This window comes from Prosopis cineraria, unplaced genomic scaffold (assembly GCF_029017545.1).
Source record: "Prosopis cineraria cultivar Desert tree isolate PC_DT_omini unplaced genomic scaffold, ASM2901754v1 PC10, whole genome shotgun sequence".
In the NCBI taxonomy this organism is placed as follows: Eukaryota; Viridiplantae; Streptophyta; class Magnoliopsida; order Fabales; family Fabaceae; genus Prosopis; species Prosopis cineraria.
The window spans coordinates 9,950,551-9,977,062 of record NW_026555341.1 but is presented as its reverse complement, the minus strand read 5'-3'; the positions used below and the strand labels follow the sequence as shown (position 1 = coordinate 9,977,062).

The 26,512-nt window shown below is 31.8% G+C and overlaps 2 protein-coding genes across 4 annotated transcripts; one reads left to right on the top strand and one right to left on the bottom strand.

Annotated features, from left to right (window-relative positions):
- Window positions 1-426: 426 nt before the first annotated feature.
- On the bottom strand, window positions 427-3,292 carry LOC129321772 (uncharacterized membrane protein At4g09580-like). Its single transcript, XM_054967662.1, has 4 exons — window positions 2,824-3,292; window positions 1,390-1,660; window positions 1,140-1,310; window positions 427-889 (listed from the first exon to the last, which is right to left on the bottom strand). Exons 1-4 carry the CDS (start codon window positions 3,024-3,026, stop codon window positions 770-772), a joined length of 765 nt encoding a protein of 254 aa, XP_054823637.1. The 5' UTR covers window positions 3,027-3,292; the 3' UTR covers window positions 427-769.
- A 17,142-nt stretch (window positions 3,293-20,434) lies between these two features.
- LOC129321622 (inositol-tetrakisphosphate 1-kinase 1-like) lies at window positions 20,435-25,922 on the top strand. Of its 3 annotated transcripts, XR_008596049.1 has the most exons (4): window positions 20,435-21,990; window positions 24,598-24,840; window positions 24,936-25,046; window positions 25,728-25,922. XR_008596049.1 is itself a non-coding variant. In XM_054967455.1 (1 exon), the coding sequence occupies exon 1, from the start codon at window positions 20,651-20,653 to the stop codon at window positions 21,776-21,778; it is 1,128 nt and encodes a 375-aa protein (XP_054823430.1). In that variant the 5' UTR covers window positions 20,435-20,650; the 3' UTR covers window positions 21,779-22,086. The 3 variants fall into 3 exon arrangements, 1 of the variants encoding a protein (XP_054823430.1); XR_008596048.1 differs by lacking the exon at window positions 25,728-25,922 and having other exon boundaries at window positions 24,936-25,264; XM_054967455.1 differs by lacking the exons at window positions 24,598-24,840; window positions 24,936-25,046; window positions 25,728-25,922 and having other exon boundaries at window positions 20,435-22,086.
- Window positions 25,923-26,512: the final 590 nt, after the last annotated feature.

The following is a 26,512-nucleotide window of genomic DNA, read 5'->3' as shown; positions in this document are numbered from 1 at the left end:
GATTAAAATATGCAGTCTCACCCAAAAACGCAATGATGCAGTCATGCAACATATTTCTAAAAAATCTACAAAAATTGATTTCCGGTCTGAAAATACTACAGGAACAATTCAAATGGAAAAGTTGAAATCTTTATCAAAAATTTAATACTGAAACATATTAGGGAAGGGGTGGAATTGAACTACTGACTACCGTCCTCTCTTATCTACTTATTTATTGTCGGGTGGAACACAAGTTTCGTGGCTCTTTTCTGTCTTCGTACAGGATCCGAGTGACAGGAGCAGCACGCCAGCACATTCCAAGGAACCATGAAAGTTCCAATGCTTTGTTGGAGATATTTAAAAAGAAACACTTTTGAACCCAAAATATGGAATATTTACCGTATAACCGATGCATGAACTCACTTGATGATATGAAAACACACTGACTAAACAACGGCACAATGCAACCATGATATATACACTAGTCATTAGTCAATAAGCGAATGCCTTACAAATTCCACCTCATCAACAATTTACGTGGCTACACAATCGAATGTGAATTTGGAATTACCGAACCCCAATAGCAAACATTACAACAATTAAACCTCAATGCTTAACATTTTCTCCTCCAACATATTCTTGAATTACTGCAGCATTTGGCAATATAATCCATAAGCAGCAAGTGACAGTGTGATTGTTTCGAGAAGATCTGTACAGTCTTGAATCGGAGAACCATTAGCTGCCAGGAAAACAAATGCCTCACGCACAAGAAGCTTCCGCCCCAGAATCGCTACGGCTTGGTAATAAGTGTAGGTGTAACTGAAACAACTCCTATGAGAAATAATGTAGCAATTGAGTTGAAATCATAAAGATCTTTCAACGATTGCAACTCTCCAAGTGCTAGCCCGGCCTGCACATGAGAAAATTGAAGAGCTTTAAAAGGCCAGACAAAAGACTTGAAGGGAAAAACGGGGAAGAGGACATGGATTAGCCAGCATGTGAAATGTATGACACACCTTCCAGTCCAAGAAGCACTTTAACTTCAGTTTTCAATTGAGATCATCAGTTTATTGTTGTCTTTCAGAATACATAAAATTTTGCTTGCATTTTTAATATTCTGTCAACTATTCACAATTTGTTCAAGTTAAATAGCTAGATACCTTGACAGTGACATAAGCAGCAGGTATGAGTCCAATAACAGTGGCCAGAAAGAAAGTGTGATAAGGCACATCCACTATTGGCGAGGCAACATTGATAAATGTGTTAGGTAAGGTTGGAGTCAATCTCAGAAAAAGCATGTAGTTCAACAAACTCTTCCTTCTTTTAGCAACCTGGGCGTAAAAAGCATAACTTAATTCCAATTATATAGACCGGATTTTATCCAAAATGTCGGGAGAAGTTGAAATAAACCTGGTCCTGAAAGAACTTTAGCTTGTCTGGCCAAAGAGAGAAGACAAGGGGTCGTCCAATCAGTTTTGATAGGAAATAGCAAGATGAAGCTCCAGCCGTGGCATTGAACACAACCAAAGCAACACCTCCGAATACACCGAAGAGAGCTCCAGCAAGCAACGACATGAACACAGTCCCTGGAATCATAAATGTCTGCATGAAAATATATACCACACAATAACCCACCAAGACCTGTGCAGTGTAGTCACTCGTGTAGTTCTCGAGGTGGCCTCTGCAAAAACCAAAAAGAAAAGACAGATTAGATAAACCATTGCAAATAATTTCATCAACTTCCCTAACCACATTCCGAACCCACTATGCATACCATAGATGAAAACGAATATGCATCACATCAACTAAAAAGGAAATCTATCTCCAGATCTAAGATTACAAGTGATGGACATTATAGTCATATGGAAAGACATGAAGACACCCTCCTTCCAGCGACTCCCCAACACAACATGGCTCTATGCAGGGAAAATTTAGCTCGACTCCATGCTATACAGAGCTTTAGTGTCATTGCATCAAATGGTCTATTTTCAGTTTCATTATCAATCAGCTGGATGATATGAATCATGACAGCATAAAATATGGCCCCCCTATGAAGATGCTATGAAGAGTAAAACTGCCATTGAATCTTCACTTCGAAGCATACGTCTTGATGATAAATGCACGACTTGCAAGAGTGTTATTTAACACCCTGATAGGTCTAAATCAAAGATACAGGTAGCAACTAGCAACATCGATATATCCCGCATGTGTTCTCGAGTATTTCACCAATAAGTATGCTCTCAAATCAACTGTTAGCAAACCATACTGTCGCGAATAAACTCTATATCCTAATCTCCTTTATATGATGACATCTCACATGTCATTGTCCTTTTTAATAATTTTCAAATAAGTAATTCTTCTTTCAAGCTTTTGGATCCATCTCAAAGCATTTTTAGATCTACTTTTCTCCTAGCGCTAACAAAAAGAAGGGAACAGGGGTCGGGCTAGAACCAAAAGAATGCTAGTTTAAAATAACAAGGTTGAAGTGACTCTTTTAAGACAGTTAACTGCTAGTTTTGTGCGACCACATTGTTTTTAAAATCGATACTTCGACGCTAAAGCCAATAGAACCATGGAAGATCAAATCAAGATGCAAATCTCAAAGTTTACCCAAATGATTCCGAGCGATCATTATCACCCAAAAGAAATGATCTTTTTTTTTCCCCGTCAGATTCAACAGAAGGAGCAAAATTTGGACGCAGAAGGAAATCAGTAAAAATACTCCCCAAAAAGTTATAAGTCTGATCCAAAACATCGAAACATATTACCCACAGAGTAACACACGGGGGTAAAAGTTGGAGTGTTCCAACCATAAAACAGAAGGGAAAGAAACAATATCATTACCTTAGAACTTGAAGATCTTCGAGGTTCCGAGGGAGCTTGAGGAAGCTGTAATCGGAATCAGGCATGGTAAGGTAAACAGAGAGAAGACCTAACACAAAACCTAATACCACGGTTGAAGCCGCAGCCGCTTCCCAAAATCTCAAGGCAACCTTCGATTCCAGAGCTTCCGCCATGACATTGCGTTTGCCTTCCTTCTCTTCCATCCACCTGTAATCTGCAATATCCGAAAGAGAAGGAAAAAGGCAAAGGAGAAGAAGGAAAGGAAATATAGTCCTGTACGCTTCTTCCTGGAGGAGCTACTCTTCCTTGTTCTTCGTGTCTTCCTCCTCCTCCCTTTTAGTCACCTCTCTTCTCTTCTCTCCCTTAAATTATCTTCAGATGAGAGAAATACTATGAGAGAAAGAGAGAGAGAAGGAGAGAGAATATTCGCTGGTTTCAGTTTACAATATCCAAAGTGTAACCCCTAACAAATGAATTCTCTCCCATCACATGCCAACAAATTCCCAGATTTATAAAACTTGGAATAGAAATAAAACTATTTTACATTTTTAAATTTGGTATCCAAAATAATGTTTCGATTTGATCATAGGGCCCCTTTTTAGTAACTTTGTTTACATTAATATGATTATTAATATGTGAGATCCGAATTTCCAAACTTGTATATGTTTACTTTTATATTTATTGGGACGTGATTGATTTTATTATAAATTTGTTCTGAATTATTAATATAATTATTATTTTTTAGAAGACATTTATTTGAAAAGATTAATATATGATCCTTGGTGGAATATTAAGTCTATTTTCTTATCATTAATTATAAGAAAAAATTTAATTTTTTTATTTAAATATGGATAAAATTTAAATTTTATTTTTCGGATAAAATTAATACTTAATCACCTTTTGTTTTTTTAATTTTAGTAAAGTTGTTAGAGGGGTCTCGTAACAATAAAGGATAAAATAATGTTTATTTGGAATTTGCATCATTTTACGGTGGGACTGAATAATTTACAAATTATTTGAATTGAATTTAGTTCCAGTATTTTAAATTTATTATTTTATTTTTTTTCAACGGCCGTGTAAATTTATTTTTTTTTCCCTTACTACCTCCCATGGTTTGAATTTTTAATATTCAATAAATAATTTTAATATATTATTACCCACTCTTATAAAATATAAAACAGTTTTTGAAGGGTTGAATATTAAAAAATGTAAAATATTTTTAATTTTTTAAAATATAATTATTATTTTTTTAAAGTACTTTATATTTATTTCAAATGAAAATATCTAATTAAATAAAGATAAATATAAAAAATATAGTTAGTTTGAATATAAGTAATTATTTTATTGAGAGGTAAAATTTAGTTAAAAATATTTTATATTTTTAAATGATGGTATGTTTTTTAAAAATAAATGAATGAAATAAAGGTTTAATAAATTATAAAAATTATTTAATATATTACTCTCTCCATTAAAAAATGTAAGATATTTTTTAAAATAGTTAGATATTAAAAAATATAAAGTATTTTTAATCTTTTAAGGTGTAATTATTATCTTTTTTTAAATATTTTTATTATTAATAATTTTATAATTATTATAAGGTGTTTAATAGGAGTAAGTATGAAAAAATAAAATTAATTAAAAAAATAAATAATTACTTTATTAAATGATAAAATTTAATTAAAAATATTTTATATTTTTAAATAAAAAAATATATTTTAAACTTCATAATATTTTTAGAACATGTTACAAATTGTAGATTATTTTTGTTGACCTGGACTTACATGTAGTAGATGAAAGAGAATAAAATGTTATTTTTTTCCCCCTGTCCCTCTGATTTCTTTTTCTCCCTTTAAATAATACCCTAGTGGCAGACTGGTAGTGGCAGGCAGCGTTCTTGTCTTTCTTTCTTTGCTTTTTCCTAAAAAAAAAGTAACTTCTTGTTCACAAAATGAATTTTACATATTTAAATTTCAATTTGCTTTTCTGATTAAACCGAATTTTTTTAAAAAAATATAATTTTAAATCTCTAAATTTTATTCAAACTTTATTATAAATATATATATTTTTTTAGTATTTAAAATTTTTATATTTTTTTATATTTCAGGTATTCATGAGCAGTGAAAAGATATAGAATATTAAAAAAATGTATGAATGTAAGAAATTATATATATATATATATATAAATAAAGATGTACAATAAACGCAAACAAAGTGTATGAAATTAAAGCTACGTTTTTCTAACTTTTTATTTTGTCACGTGAAATGAATGTGGCTCGTGCCTCGGGGAACACGGTATGCAGTGGCTGACATCTGAGTGTGAGGTCACCAATGGTTTGGAACATAGAACTGTCAACTGTCAACATTAATCTATTAATTCTTTAACAAATTTTTTAAATTCTAATTCTAATTTTATATATTTTATGATTTTTAATTAGCCTTTCCCTTATTTGAAGCGGATAAATCCATTTGCATATCTGAAAATAATTAAATAACCAATAATACAATCGCTGCAGATTTTGTTAGCAATGGGTCACCCAATTTAATTTCTTTATTAAAATTTAAACTCTTTTTTCTTGAATTAAAATTAAAATTCAAATGTTTTAACTTTTAACTCATTAATCTCTCTATATCATAAGGTTCCTGTCACTGAATCAAATGAGACACTGGTTTACATGAATTGTAGTCTAATTGAGGTTGAATTGATTGACATTAAATTAATATATTATAATAAAATAAAAAATATATTTAAATATATTTTTTTAAAAACATATTATAGATGCTTGGCAATATAATTTACTATTGATAAATACATGATAAATATTAATTATAAGTGAAGCTTTTCTTTTAAATATTAAGAAAGAGGTTGATAGAATGATAAATTATTAAACATTTTTAAAAAACACATTTAAGCTAAATTAAAAAGATCAAATTTTTAAAAACATGCATGAATAATAAAAAGTATAAAGGTTAAAAAGATATGCTTACATTAATAAAAAAAATATTTCTTTTGATTAAAAATATAAAATATTTTTTAAAGAGTTGGATGTTAAAAAATATAATGTATTTTTAGTCTTTTAAAATATAATTATTATTTTTTTAAAAGTACTTATATTAATAATAAATTTATTTATAAAAATATAATTTTAATTAAAAAATAAGTAATTATTTTATTAAGAGGTAAAATTTATTTAAAAATATAAAATATTTTTAAGCACAATGAGTATATGAAAAAAAAAATCAACCAAAAAAAAAAAAGGAGCATACTGTACGTGCACAATACTTGATTGAGTACCACAACATCTGTGTGGAAAGGAGGAAGAGGCGCGCATATCTATAAAAAGGGGTGGGACGCGCTGATTGTCACAGGAGAGGGTGAGCTTATGTTTGCAAAAATTACAGCTCTTGGCCCAAAATTTTTTGTATTTTAATTTTAATTATGATTTTTTTTAACATTTTTTAATTTTGTCTGGTTTTTTCAAGCGAATCAGTCCGATTTTTATCCAATTTTATCAATTATTGACCGGTTTTTTCAACAGTTGGCCGATTCACTAACAGTCGGTTACTTAGATGAGAACTTTAAAAAAAAAAAAGTTAGTGCGTAATAAATAGAGTTATTATAATTTCCTAGGTGCAATATTATATTGTGATGCTTTTCTTTATTTAAACGTGAAAGCATTGCTGTCATTTTCATGAGACATAGTATGGATTAAATAGCTTGCCCTTCAAATTTTTCACCGCATACAATTAATATTTTTAATTTTCAATTGCAATGGTTGGCCCAGAAAAAAAATCAATTGCAGTGGTATTCTTTTAAAAGTTTTAAAAATAATGTAATTATGAAAATATTTAATTAACACCGATGATTAGTCAAATAATTCTAAATGTTAAAGGATAATTTTGTCACTGAAATTTATTTGAACGAGCAATTAGTGCTCTAAACTTTCTATTAATGCAATGCCTTAGAATTATCAAGTATCAACATTCAAATTTAAATTAAAAAAAGATTCGATCACCCATTATAATCTTGAATCAAACACAATTTTTTTGCATCTAAGCAAGGCCTTTAGTCATAATTCTAGAATACAAGCCATTTTTGAACATTAATAATGATTTGTTGGATCATTCTTCTCATTTGAACATTGAGATTCCAAAAGTATTGTGCCAATTGAAAGTTTGGCCAGAGCCCGCGGGGAGGAATTGTTCACTACCTATCAACATTGATAATTCGTCGCTATAGAGCCATTTTGCATATTTTTAATTTTTTTAAAAATATTACACTAATTAAAAATTAAAAATACCAATTCTACATGACTGAAAACTTGTGATCCTGATTTGCCCGCTAATCCATAAAATATAGACTTTGCAATGCATGGAAAAGGGCACTTTTGTAAATTGGGGATGACTTAAGATAATCACATCTTACGTGGGGTCGCGTCTCCAATAATTACAAAGGTCCATATCAGTAATTATGATGTGATTAAACAATTGCTTAACTGATTGGAAACAAAAGAAAGGGCAAAAAAAGGAAAATCATCAAATTACGTCCAAGTTCAATGAAATGGATTCATGAGGCTTTGGCACACATAATCCGTGTCATAAAATCAAGTGAAAAAATAGCCTTTTTTAATTTAAAAAATAATCTTTTTAATATTTAATTTATAAAACTATCATTTTAATATTTACTTTTTTGCAAATATATGAAGATTGGAAACGTAAGAAATCTTTAAAATTAAACGCAATAAATGCAAGATATATAATTTAAAATGATCTTTTTTATAGGTGAACACGAGAGAGAAGACAAAATTAGATACGAGAGAGACCAATGTGAGACAACAAAGTAATGTGAGCGAACTACAGTCACGATCATGAGAGACAAACATAAGGTGAGATACATCAATGATACTCAACAAAACGGAGCACGTCAGTGGAAAAATTGAGCTACAAATTCATTATTTTTTATTTTATTAATTTAAATATTTGACTCTCTGTAATAAACTAATAGTCTAAAATTTTTTGGGACTGTGTTTAATTCATTTTGGATAAATGATTATGTATTTTTTGTATTATTGATTCGCGATACTACATCATTGATATACTGTTGTACGTCACTGATATACTATTACAGATCAATATAACTAAACAATCAACATAAAGTTGTTTATCATTGATTACATACATAGATCAATGATATGGTATCACAAATCAATAATACAAAAAATACATAATTATTTATTTAAAATGAATCAAACACAGTTTGCAAAAAATTTAATGTTACCAAGAAATGTGAAAATGGTGAAAATTCGATGACAGATAATAGATTTTAGCCTAATCTTTTACCTCTAGAAATGAAGATTACTCTTCAATGTCTAATGTCCTCTTTATAGTGTACCTAGGAAAAACAAAAAGGGAGAAAGAAGAAAAGCTCTATAATAAAAAAAGGCACTGACAATTTTATATTTAGAGAAAAAAGAAATGATTTAGTCAGTTAAGGATTAGTTATAATAGATATATTGTGTTTTAATAATAAATTTAATTTAATTTGAGGATACAAAAGTAAAATACATCTAATTAATGTTATGAATGAGCTATATTTTAAAATATTTAAAAATCTCATCTATAATTTACAGGGGGTTGTATTTTTTAAGGTTATTGAGCTAATTTTCTCTAGATTTATTCACAAATAAGTCTATTGAAATTGAGAAACTAAGGCCAGGTCCCTTGAGACTTGATTATTATTGAAAATTAGGGTAAAAAAACAATAATGCCCTTTGTTAAAAATATATTACATCAATCAAATAATTTACAATTGTTTTATCAATAACTTACAACTCTTACTTCAACTTTTTACAATAATAATTTCACATATCCAATAATTAAACTAATTATATATTGTTAAAAAGTTTAACATTAATTATTTGAAACTACTTTATTAATAATTTATAACTATTACTTTAACTTCTTACAATTATAACTTCATATATCTAATAGTTAAATACATTATGCATTACTAATACATTTTAACATTGATTGTTCACAATTATTTCATCACCAATTGACAACTAGTTCTTCAACTTTTTACAACTATAATTTCACATATTTAATAGTTAAAATGTTTAAATATTTGATGTAAAAAGTTAAAATTATAATTGTAAAAATTTGAAATGATAATTATAAATTATTAATGAAGTAGTTGTAAATTATTTTATTAGTGTAATATATTTTTAAGAAAGGTATTATTGTCCATATACTCTAATTTCAAATTATATTCAAATCTCAAGGGACCTAATTGTAATTTTTATATTTTGTATAGATAAATTTATTTCACAGAACCTACACATATTTTCCCAAAAATAAACTACACTTCAGACTTTTAAATTCCATATACACGCGGCGAAGAATGACCCCCAAAAAAAAATCTTACTTCTAATTTAAAATTTGACATAAAACATGTGGAGGACAAATATTTAAAAATGGGGCAAATATTTAAAACCTAATAGTATATTACAAATACTTTTGTCATTTTTTTTATAGGTAAAACTTAACATATAAAAAATAGTGGCTACTTAAAAATAGATAATGTCAACTTCTCTTCAGCAAATAACTTAAACCTAATAGTAAATTATAATAGTTGATGCCCTCAAAAGTACATTTATTAAAAAAAAGTCACGCTTGTGACCATCAAATTATTTATTCGATTAACAAGAGAATTGTGCCTCTCAAACTCGACATAAAACAGATTTAAAATATCAAGTGTTTTACATAAAAAAAAGTCTCATTTTGCATTTGCTTGTAAGGATTAATTTGGTACCATAAAATGGATGGTGCACGCTTGCATGGAGGAAAATCATAAAGCATTTATTATTATTTCTTAACAAATTATTTAGCATTTCAGTAAAACATTTTTTAATTATATTAAATAGTTTGAATAATGAATCTCTCTCTACCATACCACTTTTTTTTTTTTTCTTGTGTAATCACTCTAGCATTTCACTTTATCTTTGAATGAAGCGTGAGCACTTTTGAACAGTGGATAATTCATAATTGCGAACGGAATTATACACTTGAGCGTCGTGCGTGTGTGTTTTTTGGGTTGTGATTTGCCACTTGTACACGCAACATGTTTTCTTTCTTTCTTTCTTTCTTTGGTGGATACACGCAATGTTTTTATCCCTTTCAAAAGGCCTTTATCCTATTTGTGATGTGATCACTGATCAATAATGTCACTGCCATATGGTACTTTATTTCTTAACTCGGCATTGTCTTTTTTTTAAGGAGAAAAAAGAAGATACCATGTCTATTTACAATTGTAAGATATTTCAGTATGTTTTACTGAAATTTAAAAAAACTATTAAAATTAAAAAAAGTATTATCTTTCTATCTGATCAACAAGACTGGAAGGCGTATAAAATAACATTATATACTCTATCCAAATCAATCAAATTAATGGTAATCTTTAAAACTATCTCATCTTCCCATAATTAAATATCTTCATTAATACTCTATTTTTTATTCACACTCTTTTTAATTAATAAAAAAATATTTTGTTGAGAGGCATTTAAAAAAATGAATCAATTATTGCCTAAATTTTGCAAATCATCTTATAAACGAGAACCACGATTCTTATAAGAATTGTCTAATAAAAAAAAAGAGGAGAGAGTATAATACAATTTTCTTTAAGTTTTTTCCTGTAATAAAAGGGTTTGTGCCCAATCAATGATGAAATTCTAATTTAATCATACAAATATGTAAATATTTTTGTGTGCAAATATTTTTTAGTCAAATATTGGATGCCTATTTTACAATTCACTCTTTTTCACAATTCAAATATATATTGGATGTTTTAATTCCATATCAAGTGTTAAAAGCCTCAAATACACTCTAGCTCATGCTCAATAAATTATTATAAGCTTATGCAATACACCACATTTTACAAGCATCATATACCATATATTTTTCAATACCCGGTCCTTTAATCACAAAAATAAAAGAAGGAGCTCCAATAACACAATTCATTCATAAATCATCGTACCAAACAACATACTCTCATATTTGCTCACATCTGGCTTACACTAATATTTTAACCATTTCTATATTTCATAATTTAACACATACATAATCTAAGGCCTAAAATACTCAATTAAACTTAATATTCATATAGTGGAAGTAAGTAACCATGAATTGTCTTGGTTGATAATATCAAAACAGATTATATATATAAACGTATGAATTAAATAAGGCCTATAGTTTAGGAGAAAATCTTAAGCCATAAAGGAGGGAATACAACTAAATAATCACCATCTAACTTATACCATGCATGTGAATCAATTTAAATCTAAGTGACAATTATTATCATTCTCATGTCAAATCAACAAGTTTTTCACATATGAATATAACGTTCATCAACAATAATTATATTCATACTTCTCAAATTGCATTTTTGATGATTTATAACATTAATCACAAACTAATATCACATGTTCTCGATCTAAAAGACACGATATAGACAATCATGTGTCTTTTTTTTTACAGTATGCATAATCATACCTTTCCTATATCCTTCTTATACCTTTGACATGAAACTGTGGGCTATAACTCATTGAGATTGTTTATGATATGAGACCACCCTAGTTATTCATAGGTGATGGGCTATATGGCCAAGGTTGTCTGATTCACTTGTGAGTCACAGTTTTCCCCAACTCTTACATTGTGGAGTGTCGTTCTTCTTAAACTAGCTTTCTCATCAAATAAAGTAAAAAAACTAGTTATGTTCGAGTCCCTCATTGAACAAGTGAGACAATCTTTCATCGAACAAGTGGGATAATAAGTATAAATAAATCCAGACAAACCATCTAGCTTAGATGGAAGCCTCGTGATGTGAATTTTAATTCTATATTATTCTTTCTAAGTGAACTCCCGCCTTTGATAATCATGTAATGCATCAAAATGTAATTTCTCATAGCATACAAATATTCATTGCACAAGCATGCATAAGATCATTGTTGTACTTGAGTCATAATTGGACATCACATAACTCATATATGCTAGTCATTGAACTCCACTTTACTCCACAAACAATCGTATCATTGAACTCTAAACATTCACATGTAATCATTAAACTTTATTAACACAAACTCATTGTATTTCACGTGACACATAATCATTGAACTTTGTGAAATCATAATATTTGATTTTTAAATATTTTACACCTTATTTGCGTTTCAAATAATTTCACACATTACAATTAATATATGTAAATCAATAAATTAATTAACATACAAAAGCATAGGAAGATTTTCCTTAATTATCTCAAACCTTTAAAAGGTCAAAGTTTTACCTCTCAAATTAATACTTTCAAAGCTTCACAAAGCTTGAATATACTCACTCTACAATTAACCATAATGTTAATAATCAATATCCTTTTTTGAACAATTTTCACTATCTAATTCAATATTTTAACACTCTTAAAATTCAATTTCTTCACATACAAAGGTACCCATAAGGTTATTAGCTTTCTCTAACTTTCATTAACTTTATTGAACTCCCAACTAATTATTGATGGAGCCACATTATTCTAATCACCTCATTTATGGTGGAATTTCGGGTATTTACTACACTAGAACTACCAAAACTCATAACATCACAAATGCTAAGTTTAAATAGCTTAAATAATTGTCATTAACTCTATTTAAGTTAATAAATTTGGACTCATAGCCTCTATAAATCGAAAATTATCTTTATCAACCAAACCATAACTTTCAAATTCAAAAAAAAAAGGAAGAGAAAGGGAGATAAATGCTCAAGAGACTTACTTTTAGTATTTATAAGCTTTAAAATGCTCCCAATGCTTCAATCTTTCAAGCCTTAACAGAGCTCTTCGCAACTCCTTTGTTTATCTCTTGCTTCTTTTTTGTTTTGCATCAGTTTCTTGTTTTTATTTTTGCAAAAATGCTAACGTGTTGCAGCATGTAATATAGAGAAAGATCTTCATGCTCAAATGGTTCATGTGCTGTGGCATAAAACTACTTTTCTTTGTTTTTCTCACGTTTTAATGTCTATGTGGCCTAATCTCACTTTAGACTCAATCCTAGAGCTAAAATCACAACCGATGACAATTGTTAGCTCTTTATAACTATACACTAAATTAATTTATTTAATTAGCTTCATTTATTCAACTACTTAGGAGTTAAATTTTCTAAGATATTATATTACGTATAATATATAATTATGAACTGCTCCCTCCAAATTGCAGTATAATTCATTGTTAAGTAATTTATGTTTCATTAAAAAAATTGATTAAAATCTTGATTTTTTAAAAACTTCACATTTTTTCAATTGTATCCTTGAATAGAATAAATATAATATTAGACTTATTTAAAATACTCTCATTATTTGAGTGAATTATAATAAAGTAAGTGTATAATTAAAAATATATAAAATTTTATCCAATATTTTATATTTTAGATTAGAAAAGGTTTTTAAAAAAACACTTTATATTATGATAAAGAGTGGAAGCAATCATCAAGTCCTACATTTTCATGAATTTAAAATTATATTTAGAAAAAAATATAACTTTGAATCTCTGCACTTTACTTAAATTTTGTTATAAGTTTCTACACTTTATTTTAGTGTTATAGGTTCCTACATTTTTGTTTTTTAATATTCTAAATTTCTATAAAACTGCTCATGAATAAACCTAAAATATTAAAAAAAAGTGTAAGAATTTAGAATGTTGAAAAAAATTATAAAGATTTATAATAAAAGAGTAAATTGCAGAGATTCCATTATATTTAACACATTAACGTCTCTAGTTAAAAGCGAATTGCTTGGACACGAATAAAATCATAGATTCGTTTTTTTCCCCCAACAATCCTGTATGCTGCGTATATGTATTATGCTCGGACCAAAAAAGCAAGAGAGACACATGCACACACGCACACAAAAACACTGAAATGGACAGGACAGAAAAGTCAACATCCGCAAAACAAACAAGACGGCCCATGGGCTTCAAAAGCTATATCTCTAAATAATTAGCCTGTGATTATAGGAAAAAAATCATTCAAATTAGTCAGTGCACAATATATAACCAAAAGCACTTATCACTGTTATTCACCGGCCATTAATTTTTTAAATGCATAAATACTTTATATTTTTAATTTTATGTTTATTTGAAATAATATGAATATTTTTGTTAAATGCTTGAATAGCGTTTTTAGTTGTTAATATCAATAAATATATTATATGAAAAATAAACTATTTTATCCTTATGGTTCGACTGAGTTACTGTCCTAGTTTGAAAACCTAAAACTCGGACCCTCTACTTCTTAAAATCCCAAACTCAGTCCTAAACTCATCCAACTCAAAGTTAGCTGGAAGCCATGTCATCGCTAGGTTAAATTAAAAAGCCACATCACCAACTAACACCTTATCCCCATAACCCACCCAAAAAACTCAAACCCGACCCTACACGAACGCTTTCCAGGGTCTCCGGCGACTTAGCCTTCAAACTAATCTCCCCTCAAGATGCAACCACCATGCAAGCCGCTGAGAAGCAATTGGGAGAAACCCACAAGGGGACTCTGATTGACAGCATGGAATCCGCCACCGTCATCAACGGCATGGGCGGCCATGTCGAACACCCAGACTTCACCAACATTGCCAAGAACCAAGCTGTGTTTATGACAGAAGCGAACGCCAGCGGTCAGTGTATCATTACAGAGGCAGTCGTCGGCCAGGCTTTGGGGCAGCATGTGGAAAAGGACGGCCCAACTGTGGCTTCTACTATCGGGTGGGTTGCCATAGATGGGCCCCGTCACCATCGGTGAGGCGCTCGAGGCAGAGATGCTAGCCACCGGCAGAGCAGCGCCTTCCCTGGCCACCGTCGATCGGCTAAATGAACAAAAATGACAATCATACTCTTTCTAAGAATTTTATCAGTGTGACATTATATTTGCAATTTTAATTAAATTGAGCTGAGAAAATATCAACTCCTATGTGCAAAAACTGGTTGTGATGGGTTTTTTTTTTTTTGGGCTTATCGTCTTCGTAAATTGATTGCTATATATGAATATTAAACTAAAAGAATGGTGGCATTGTATTTTTTATATATATATATATATATATTCTATGAATATGTGCAGTTATTAGTCTCACTTCTTCAATTTAGATTTCCCCTCTCATGGCAAGATGATTTTTCTCTTCTCTTCTTTCAAAACCCAAAGAAGAGCGACAAGCTTGAGGGGTTATACGGTCCGGTTTGGGTTTAATTTTGAGTAGGATATATGTGCGATAAGCCTCAGTTGTATCAATCTCAAATTAACTAAACTACAACTTGAATGCATATAGGGTGCAAGTTAGGTTATTCTTCCCAACAATTGAATTGAGATCGAATCAGAATTAATTCCAAGTGTGATAAAAACAGTAGCAAAGTGTTTTGATCCAATTAGCTAAAATGCAATTGAAACAACATAAACTAGTATTTTTTTTTGTTTTTTGGTTTTTATGAAAAAAATGAATTAATGTGTTCAATTCTAGATTGTAGATTCCTTGGAGTTTAGTGAAATTATTAGAATGCAATCCTTGCTGCCGCAATTATTTAGTTGCTAAGCGCTCATTCTCATTAGCTTTATATAGCCCAAACAACCATTTAAACTTATAGCAAGCATATAATTACCATACAATTTTAAAATTATAGCAATTATATAACAAACAAAACTTGTTTCATTAAGGTCTTAATGTGTATATTGTTGTTGGACGTATTAGAAACACTCACAGACAGCACCTAATTCGGAACAAACCAATTCATTAAATCCAAATTAAATTTTCAATGATTAAACAATCAATCACATAATTTAATACATCAAACCAATTATATAATAATGCAAGCATGTAGATATAACAATAAAGATCTAAATTCTAGCAAAAGATCCAACATCCCAATGGTCAAAATTCAAATTTTCTCAATCAACTGTTAAAAGTGCATTAGTTACAATTCTCCAAATCAAATTAGGCATGTAGGAAAATTGGAACTAGAAAAGAGAAGAAACTAAAATTAAAATTGCTTATCCACCTTGAAGATCAAAGGCTCATACACATCCACTCTGCTCTTTGGAATCCAAGTGAGCCAGCTTTGCATCTTCAACTAAAAACAAGCTCTAAACACCTTGAAAGATGTTAATATGAGGGCCGAATTGATTCAAGCATTTGAGCCAGACTTGACTATAGATTGAAATGATCGGCTGCAAGTAAAAATGGGTGGGAAGCATGTACTGAATTAGGAAGGAATTAGAGGAGGAAAGTAAGAGGCGAAGAGAAAGAGAGAGGGGAAGTGAAAAAAATGGATAAAGTGGTAGAGGTGAGAATTGTGAATTGGGATCTTTCTTTATTTCAACAAAAAAAGAAGGGATAATTTTGTCAGAGATTTATTTGAATGAACAATTAGTGCTCTAAATTTTCTATGGATACAATACTTTTGGATTATCAAATACCAACATTTGAATTCAAATTAGAAAAAAGATCCGATCACCCGTTATAATTCAAAGTCAAGAGTTGTTTTGCATTCAAGCAAGATCTCTAGTTATAATTCTAAAATACAAATCATTTTTGAACATTGACAATGGTTTGTTGTATCATTCTTCTCATATGAATATTGATATTTCAAAAGTATTGTAGATGAATTTAAGCAGCTGCTTTTGTAATAATCCATGCATGAACAACAAAACTCTCAAACCTTGGATAATTCATGAGTCATGGATCACCAGATTCTATTCAAAGTACGATATCTACAATCTAAATTCTAATTAGAAAAAAATGACAAGTTTGCACACAATTAAGATTCGGGAATTGATGGATGGGGTTTCAAGGCTAAAATTAAAAGAGGACAACAGATCAGAGAATGGTCCAAATGATGGTGACTTTAATGGAAGCCAGAGAGAACTGAGAATGAAACTTTGCGAATACAATTACACGATGCAGGAAGAAGAGTATGAGAAGCCACGTACGGCTTCGCTTCACGCGCAGAGGAAAACAAGAATCTGGCATTATCGGGAACAACCCAAGTTGTGCCTCCAACTAGGGGCTGCTTTCGTTTCTGTATGCTTCATATATTCGCATATGCTAATGTAGGATCTCTGCTAAACCATAAGAGCTCACACATACAGACACACCTCTTTTCTTGTCCCTTGGTCATTCGTAAACGTCGTCTTTTTTGTTTCCATTTCCTCATCTTTCCACTGATGACTACTGCTCCATCTGTTTCTGTGATGTCTTTAATTTATTAATTCTCTGCCTCTAATAACTCCTATCTGTTTCTCTCAACCTTATGCGAAACAAATTCCCTTTACTTGGCTTGTCTCCCACCTCCCCTTTGGTTTATAATACATTAATTCATTATAATAATGGATGTGTACAGTGCACTGCCTCTTGTCTGTTGAGTGTGGAATAGAAAAACGGCGTGCCCACCAAAAAACGCTTGGCCGTTATATTGTTTCCACGCATCACTTACAAACGGACCAAAATATAACGGGACTTTAATTTATAATAGAATGAGGTGCCACGTGAGTAAAAGTCCTCAATACTACGGACGCGCGCGCGCGCGCGCGCGTAGTGAACAACTGGTCTAAGAATCAGTAAAAGCCGATCAAGACTGGTTTTTATGTTTTTTTAAACATCTCACTATAACTCGAAATTATGTTATTTTTGTGTTTTTATTTGTGTTGTGGTTGATTTTTATTTAGTGTTATATGCATGCACATATGATGACTCGATGGTGATTTTAGTTAATAATAAGAGTTTGTGATGACTTCATTAAAAAAGAAGTAGTTTGTGATGATTTAATTAGACCGTTAATGTAAACATGTTTGATAATGATCTTGATTATTTGTAATGGGCAATTAATAGTTTAATTATAATTAATGTTGATACAATTAACTATTACTCCTCATATTCTATTTACAGAGGGTAGAAAGAGAAGGTTAATTTTGGTAAATAAAACATTTTAATATTTTATATATTCATTTTTACCTTGTTGTATTGTCTTTATTAAATATTAAGAAAAATTATTAAAAATAAAATTAATAAAATTTAAAATTTTTCTTAAATCTGATAAAATATGATCAAAATAATTTATAAATAGAATTAGAGAGAGTCAATTTAACATGTATGATAAAGTCATATCATTTAAAGTATTTTTATTTTTCATAAATATTCTTTAAATTTTACTATTTTAATCAAGATCAATCAAATTACAACATAACAATGGTTTAGAGAACCAATACTGCTCAATGCCTTGTTGGATTGATAACCTTCAAAAAGCATATAATAGCAGAATTTATACATTTCCCATGCATTACACACATTCATGATAGTAATATATATATACCATGTATTAGTCATTTCCTCCACATTTTTTAAAAACATTTTTTTTATCTTTAATACAAGGCACACGATGGAGTAGTACTTAGTTTTTTTTAATATTACCTTTATTTAATTAAACTCACTAATTATGATAGAGAATGTAATGTAAATTAAAATTTTTTTATTTAAATAAAGATAGAATTAATTTTTTTATATTTTTAGATAAAGTTAATAACTAAACTATATATCTTTAATTTTGATATTGGAACTTCAAAGTATCTTATAATATAACCAAAGGAAGCATTAAAAGCTTGTAACGCATCCATTATTGACGGGCATGACCTAGTGAGAAAGAATCATCTTGCTTAATTCATGTCTTTATTTATTTTTTCCCTCGGAATTAATTAATTAGGATAACTCCTATGAACTCGCTTATTGGATGTACAAACGTATGGGGGGTGGTAGATTAATCCGACGATATGCACAGAAAAGTATTATTTCTGCATGGAAAATACGATTTTTCTATTAATATTATCGGTTTTTTTCACCAGCTATTAATATTATCGGCTGCGCATTTACGTTATGACCATGTTTATTTTTCTTTTAGAATGACAAGGCTTTCCTTTGGCCTTATGAGGCTCGAGGGAAGAGAAAAATAGTAACAAATATTATATTATAATACATTTATAAGGCAATAAACATTAATTTTGATTAATGCATCGTATTTTTTTTTTTTTGGGTCGTGTTCTTTAATAACAGTGGTAATTTGGTTGTCTTCCGACGTCCTTGTTCACTGTAGTATAGTTGACCCCTGCATTTCGGCTTACAATAATTATGGTCTATACATCTATCTTGTATATACATTTACGGGAATGTATCTATCTATCTATTTATAAGATATAAGCAGTATTACGAGTTAATTTGTTGCATTTTTTTATATAAAGAATAAGATCATAATTTAATTATATGCACTGTATATTATGTAATCTAATTATAATATCCTTGTATCATTACACTATGATATAAATTTATTAAAAATTATACTATTTATAATTATGAATAGTATACTAATTTAATTAATTGTATTCTATTTTTAGATAGCGCCGACCAATTCTTGAGAAGTTACATTGCGCACAAAATAATTTAGGTTGAATCAAGTCAAATCACAGAGATGTAAAGTTTATTTAACGATAATTTTAAAGATATACAAAACATAAATTGAGATCTTACTTGACGAAAGTAACATTGAACCAACTGAATTTGCTTCTAGCACTGTCGCATCATAGCAAAGTACATTTTTAGTATTATAATTTTATTTTATAAAATATTTTTAAATTTTTTCATCAATTATTTTTGCTTTCAAAAATTAAAATTCATTATCACACACAACAAAAATGTGAATTAGTCTAGACCAATAATAATAATAAGACAAATTTTTCAAAAATATTGGACAATGAAATAAAAAAATTAAAATTAAAATGTCAACCCTTAAAAATGTTTTGTTAGCATTTAAAATTTTAATGTTAATATTTTTTTATTATTGAAGTTAACAATGTTAAAATTTAAAAACTGAATAATATTTTATAAAATTTTAAAAAATAGAATAAAACTTTAAATTAAAGGAATAAATATTTATTTTTACCCTCAATTTTATTTAACAAGACACAGAGGAGTTGCAGCCCATTTTATAACTGAAATTGTAACAAAATTAGTTGAGGGATATGTGTACAAGAAAAAAAAAAATTAGTTGAGGGATAGAAAACAAAATTTGTTGGGATCATGTGAAATATGCGTGTGGATATGCATGAGGGTTTGATAAGTGAAAAGGTTGGCCAAGCTTTACTGAAAAAGTACAAAGGACCAGAGTCAAGAAAAAGGTCCCTTTCTCCCCCAAAACCTCAAGTCCCCTTATCCCTACCAATAAACTATACAATTATCCTACCTCCACACTCTCTCCCAAGTCCCAACCCAAACGGCCTCATTTTTAATCACGCCCTTTTGACTCTTCCCTTTTCCCGCTTACCTACCCCACCACACGTCCTGTCGCTTTAGCACACCCTCACTCCACTTTCATGTTTCTCATCCCTCCCTCCTCCAGGCGCACGTCCCATCACCATGCCACGTGTGCTCTCCTTCACTCGTTTCCTCGCAACCCTGCCCTGTCACTTTATCATCCCCCTCCCTCTCCAACCCTAGTCTAAGCTATATATACCCCCCCTCCTCTGTCTCTATCTTTTTTCTATCTCTCTTTTCCCCCTCCTGTCATTCAGTCACTCTTCTGTAATTTTTCCTCCTCATCGAAGGCGCTTCCGGGTGAGGTGAGGAGAGAACCTGCAATAAAGCGGTAGCCTCTCGTGGATTCTCTTGGGAATGTGATTTGTTCACTTGTTTTGTATGAGTGATTTCGCATTCCTTGATTTGCATTCTCTTGTGAGACCCAATTTCCTTCTCATCTTCTTTGTGAGAGCTTCTATCAATGGCGGAAAGGAGATTGCGCGTCGGTTACGCCCTCGCATCCAAGAAGCAGAATAGCTTTATTCAGGACTCGCTGGTCACCCTCGCTAAATCTCGCGGCGTGGACCTCGTGCGGGTTGATACAGAGCGCTTGCTTTTGGATCAGGGTCCCTTCGACTGTGTCCTTCACAAATTGTACGGAGACGACTGGAAGAGGCAGTTGCGCGAGTACAAGGCGGAATACCCTAATGCGCTGATTCTCGACTCGCCCGAGGCGATTGAGAGACTCCATAACCGGATTTCCATGCTCCAGGTGGTGTCCGAGTTGACAATTGAGGACCGGGAGGAGACCTTCGGGATTCCCAAGCAGATTGTCATATACGACAGTGAAACTCTGTTTGATCGGCAGGCGTGGGAGACTTTGAAGTTTCCTGTGATTGCGAAGCCTTTGGTGGCGGACGGAAGCGCCAAGTCGCACAAAATGGCTCTGGTTTATAACCATGATAGCTTGAACAAGCTGAAGCCGCCGATTGTGTTGCAGGAGTTTGTGAACCATGGGGGAGTCATTTTTAAGGTGTATGTGGTGGGACAGTACGTTAAATGTGTCAAGAGGAAGTCCTTGCCGGATGTTTCAGAGGATAAGTTGGCGGTTTCAGGGGACTTGTTGTCTTTCTCTCAGGTCTCGAATTTGGCCACTAATGAGAGGATTGATGATATGTATTACAAGATGATGCGGTTGGACCACACTGCGATGCCCCCGCTGACCTTCATTACCGAGATAGCTCGAGGTTTGAGGCACTCATTGAAGCTGAACCTTTTTAATTTCGATGTGATTCGGGACTCTAGAAATGAGAATCGGTATCTCATCGTTGACATTAACTACTTCCCTGGGTATGCTAAGATGCCCGGTTACGAGACTGTGTTGACGGACTTTTTCTGTGATATAATGAACATGAAACAGAAGGAAGAGGTAGAGAGTCCGGATGAGATGGACAGCTCAGTGAACACTGGTATGGATAGTGTCCAGATGCGATGTAACGGGGATGATATGAGAAAAATATTAAGCAATACTTGTGGTGATGGGGATGACAGCAGCCTTCAAGTTTCAGCTCTTTGCAGGGAAGAGAATGAGAGTTCTCTTCAAGTCTGATAAATTGTGTCAAGGGACCTTCTATCATGATGACCAGTTGGTGATTTTGGGTAACCAGAATTTGCATAATGGACCTATGCACCCATTGGTTGATAGACATGAGTAGAACATTCGGTTTAAATAGCAGTTGGTACAGTGGTGAAATGAATAGCTTGTTTGTGCCTAGATTAACCTCTTAACATGTATATTCCATTAATCATTGCTGGAGATAGGTACTTCTCAAATACCTCTGAAGGTTTAGAAAAGTTGTATGTTGAGGCTTAAGTTCTTGTTAGAATCTATTTTCTTTTGTTCCTTTCGCAAGTAAACTTAATGGGTTTTATTTTCAGCTGGTCAATTCTATTCTCATTTTGGATTTCTTGCTTTGTTTGCATTAATTATGTCTGTAATTTCGTACAGTGATATAACTAATACATGCTTGAAGGGTCTCCCTGGGCTAAATTCTGATCAGAGAGTTCCTTAACTGGTAATATGATAGTAACTATGTCTTAAAGTTGATATAAACAAGAAATGGACTGATATACTCTGTTCGTTACCCCACAAGAGCCATTTGAATGGTGGAGGAGAATTCTTTAAGATGTGGTACAATATGGGGACAGATAGATATCAGGCCAAAAAAGAAGGAAAAAAAAAGACTGATAGATAATATGTTGCAATGTTCAGATTTAACTTCTATCAAACGAGAAGAAATTTAATTTTTATTCTGATTTAATGCATGAGTGCATGAAGATAACTAAGTTTCATAAGAATATTTGAAGGAACATAATTGAAAAGAGGATCAAGATATTCTTCTTTGATGGAACTTTTAGCATCAGTGAGCTCATGCACATTATTTTTGGATATTGCATGGCTTATTTCCTTAACCACAGGTCACAGTATGAAAGGTTTGTAAACTAAACTTTCAGTAGCTCATTAGATTACTCCAAATAGAAGAGTACATTTTCATTGAAAGCAGAGTTGAAAAGTGCAATCAGAGAAAACTTTCTTATGACGTGCAAAATTTAGTTTTTGACTCATGGGGATGTTTCGTGGGGAGTCTTGAATGCAAAGTATTTTTTGACTGCAGACTGGTCTGCGGACTTCCTGCATGTGTTTGCCTTGTGTATAACCTCTAATATCTGTGTATCTATCCCGTGTCATATCTTGGCTAAATATTTCAGGCCTTTATGGAAGTATTACATGGTAGTATGACATCTCTATGATGAGCAAAATCCGAGAAAAACATAATTGTGACAGGCCAAAAATATAATTTTTTCCTTTTCGGTTTTTCATGGGAGCCTTAATTGTAAACAATGCATGTGCACAATTATTTGATTGACTTGGAATCCAGGTGTAGATACCCTGCACATGCTAGCCTTATATGTAGCCTCTTAAATCTGTATATCTTTAGTTTGTCACCTCCTTAGATCACCATTCAAGATGTTTATAGAAGGTTGACATGGGGATATGACATCTCTAAAACAACCAGATTCTGACAAAACATAATAGCGACAAATTTCAAATGCTGCACATCTGCTGTTAAAAAGGAAGTTCCAAGACAAAGAATCTCAATCCTAGCATAAATTTATTCTCATTTGATATCATACTGTGTTTAGTCTATTTTGTGGCTCTTGTATCGTTATTGATGATGGTGTGTGAAGTGCATTGTTGCAGAAAAGGGTTTCTTGAGCCATGGCACCTGGTGTGCATGTTGCAACATTGAATGTGGAGTATCATGCATATATAATTATATAATCTAAAGTTCAAATGCAAGAGAAACCAACAACTGCTTATATGGAAGACTTAAGCAACTCATGAATTCCAAGTTCATCCAAAATCCTTATTTCTCATCATCTTACTGGATGAGCAGAAACGAAACTAAAATTTCCTTATCGCCCTCAACCTTAAGCGTTCAAGAAGTTTGAGTTTGAATATAAACTGGGTGGTGCTCCTGACTAACTTTGATTTAGAAAAACAAAGCTGAGTCATACTAGATGACAGAGTCATTGAAACCTGAGAAGAGCAGATAAGAATATAAATAACAGAGAGAGAGGGAGAGTAATAAGAGACAGAACATGGGGAACATAGCTGAATATGAAAGCTGGTATGCTGTTGCACTCCTCTTACTCACTTAATGTTGTTGCATAAAATAGCTTAGGGTTGCAGAGATTTGTTGCTGCTTTTTTCATGAAGTCAGTTTTTGAGCAACACTATTTGAAAAGTGCAAGTTCCTGTATAGTGAGATATATATAACTCTTGATTGATGGGTCTACTTGGTTACCTTTCGACCCCAGGGCCGTCTAACTGTAGGGGAACAAATGCATAAAGATGTGGTAACATACTTGGAAACTCATATTTTAATACCAAAATATGTATTTAGCTATTCCAAGGAAATGGAAGGTCAAATTTGGTTTCTGATTTAATGCATGCTCTTGCAAATTATCTTCTTGAGGTTTTTCTGTTAAGCAAGGAACTTAAGTTCGGGGACAAAGAAAGTTATGCCTTTCCAACAATCTTAGCATTGGTAACCTTGGTCACATTTTCTTTTCTAAGTGACAACACGGATCATTACATGTGCTGCAGTATGAAACTTTAGCAGTTTACTAGACTATGAATAGAACAGTGGATGGGTAATGGGGTGTGGACTTGTATTGGTAAATCTAAAAATAACAACGTAGAACATGCATGTAGTAGTCTACAGGTAATGTGGTTGTTTCTAGTAGCCAAATCTGCTTATGCACATTGGTTACTTTGACTTCTAACCCACTTCTTGTTGTGCTGTATTTGTTTGGCTTGCATGTAACTATTTTTGTATTTATATATGCTTTCTTGTGTCTCAGATCACCATTTTGCAGAGGCTTAACAGAGGCTGATGGCTCAGCTCTCCAAACTCTCCCTTATTCATAACCCATGAAGTCCTGCCTGGTATAACCTCATAGGAGAGGGAGTTGGCAAGCATGGAGAACGATTTTTGCGCAATATCTGTTATCACTTTCATTACAAATGTCATTTCCCGGGATCCCCCCAGCTAATCTATGTACCAAACATGGAGGGTGCTTTTAGTTTTACAGCCATTGTTCTAGGTAATAGTCACTGACTAACTCCCCACCTTAACATTTCACGCATTTAACAATCAATCACTTCTTTTATCTACATGCATCAATTCCATACTTTGCAGGAGTCTTACATGGTTCTAACATCTTTATCACCAACATTCCAAGTCGTGCGAAGTATTTACTGAAATCCTGTACCAGGATATGTTGAAAGCATTGCAGATATTCAATATTTGGTCTGTATGTTTTGCAGTTTCCATTTTTCTTTTTCTCCGCGGATTTTTCCGTATGCTAAGGTTCCTTTTGCTCATGTACCTGTTCTCCTTTTGAGAAGTAGATGATTGTGGGATGGCACTTTGGGCCATGCAAATGTGATTGAAAAAATTGTTCTATGATGTTTTTATCAATTTAATCTACTGTTTACAGTAGGTAATCTATCATAATGAATTTGTCTCAGAAAATTACTTGTTTCAACGGTTTTTCGTTCAGTTTGGTATTAATTCTTGTACTGCCTGATGGATGTATGCACTTGCGATCTGACGTTGTGATTGCTGCTTATGCTCATTTTTCTCTTGAATTGAGATTCACACGTCATACCTTTTCTATTTCTCTCTGTGGCTAGAGAGCCATTTGGTAACATTGTAAATGTGATTTTCCAATGTGGAATTTCATTAATTACTTTCAGTGCATGGTTATCAATTTTAGGCATGCCTTTGAAGCATGATATTTGGCTACTTGCCCCAATTTCATGTATCCATCATCTTGTTTTTCTTTTAAAAGAAGTGACTTGTGATGTTAAAAATAGGCTTGTAAATGCAAACTTCGAATCAATATTTTGGCTACTTGAGTCTGAACTTATAGCAAAGTGATTCTTCTGCTGCCTGTTAGATATTAGTTATTTCTCTAAAATTGTTCAGGGAGCCTGTTGGAGGGTCCTACCTCTTGTGAATAATATACCCATGTTCGAGAGATACCATAAGGTGAATGCTCATCGTAAGATAAGCATTCCCATCACCATCCTCTTCCATTCTCTTTTATCAGCAAGAAAAATCAAAGAAAGAGGTACTTTTACCCTCTGTTAGCAATGGGAAGAAAATGAAGAAGAAAGAAAACTAGAAAAAAGGTGGAAGAAGACACTCTCCCTTTCTATTATAAAATTTTCCCTTTAATTTTCTTCTTTTGTAAGAGAAAATTAGGAGAAAACAATGGTGATAAATATAATTGTTTTTTTTTTTAATTTCTTATTCCAAACGAAACCTCAGGATTTCAAGATATGCTGTAAAGTGTTGGATTGTACGGTGCATTCTTTTTTAGGCCCATTTTTGTTTTGGGCAAAGGATGATGAGCAGTTATAATGATCTGTCTCAAAAATAATTAAAGGATTAAAGAATACATACATTAAAATTGGGGGGAAACCTTAACATCTTAATAAAATTTAATAAAGACTCCGAGCAGGCATAGACGTAAACACTGAGACTCGACATGCTGAAATAAAACACCTGTTGCGTCCATGTCCCTTCCTTTTCCCCTTGGGTTAGGCGGCTGTGGACACTATTGACTCAAGTAATTGTGCCTTCTTCCAAATCCTACTTCTGTGGCTTTCAAATTTTTTTTTTTTGGTTTTTTGTTTTATAAATACGAGGAGTAAATTCTACTGATAACATATAATATCTTCTCTGAAATACTGAGAACGATGAACAGA

What these genes read in the sequence shown, in the direction of transcription:
- LOC129321622 (XM_054967455.1), top strand. Translation starts at nt 20,651, where the DNA reads ATGGCGGAAAGGAGATTGCGCGTCGGTTACGCCCTCGCATCCAAGAAG.
- LOC129321772 (XM_054967662.1), bottom strand. Translation starts at nt 3,026, where the DNA reads ATGGAAGAGAAGGAAGGCAAACGCAATGTCATGGCGGAAGCTCTGGAA. An exon ending in GAAGATCTTCAAGTTCTAAG is followed by an intron (nt 1,661 to 2,823) that starts GTAATGATATTG and finishes TGGTTTTTGCAG; the next exon opens with AGGCCACCTCGAGAACTACA. An exon ending in TAAAGTTCTTTCAGGACCAG is followed by an intron (nt 1,311 to 1,389) that starts GTTTATTTCAAC and finishes TTTTACGCCCAG; the next exon opens with GTTGCTAAAAGAAGGAAGAG.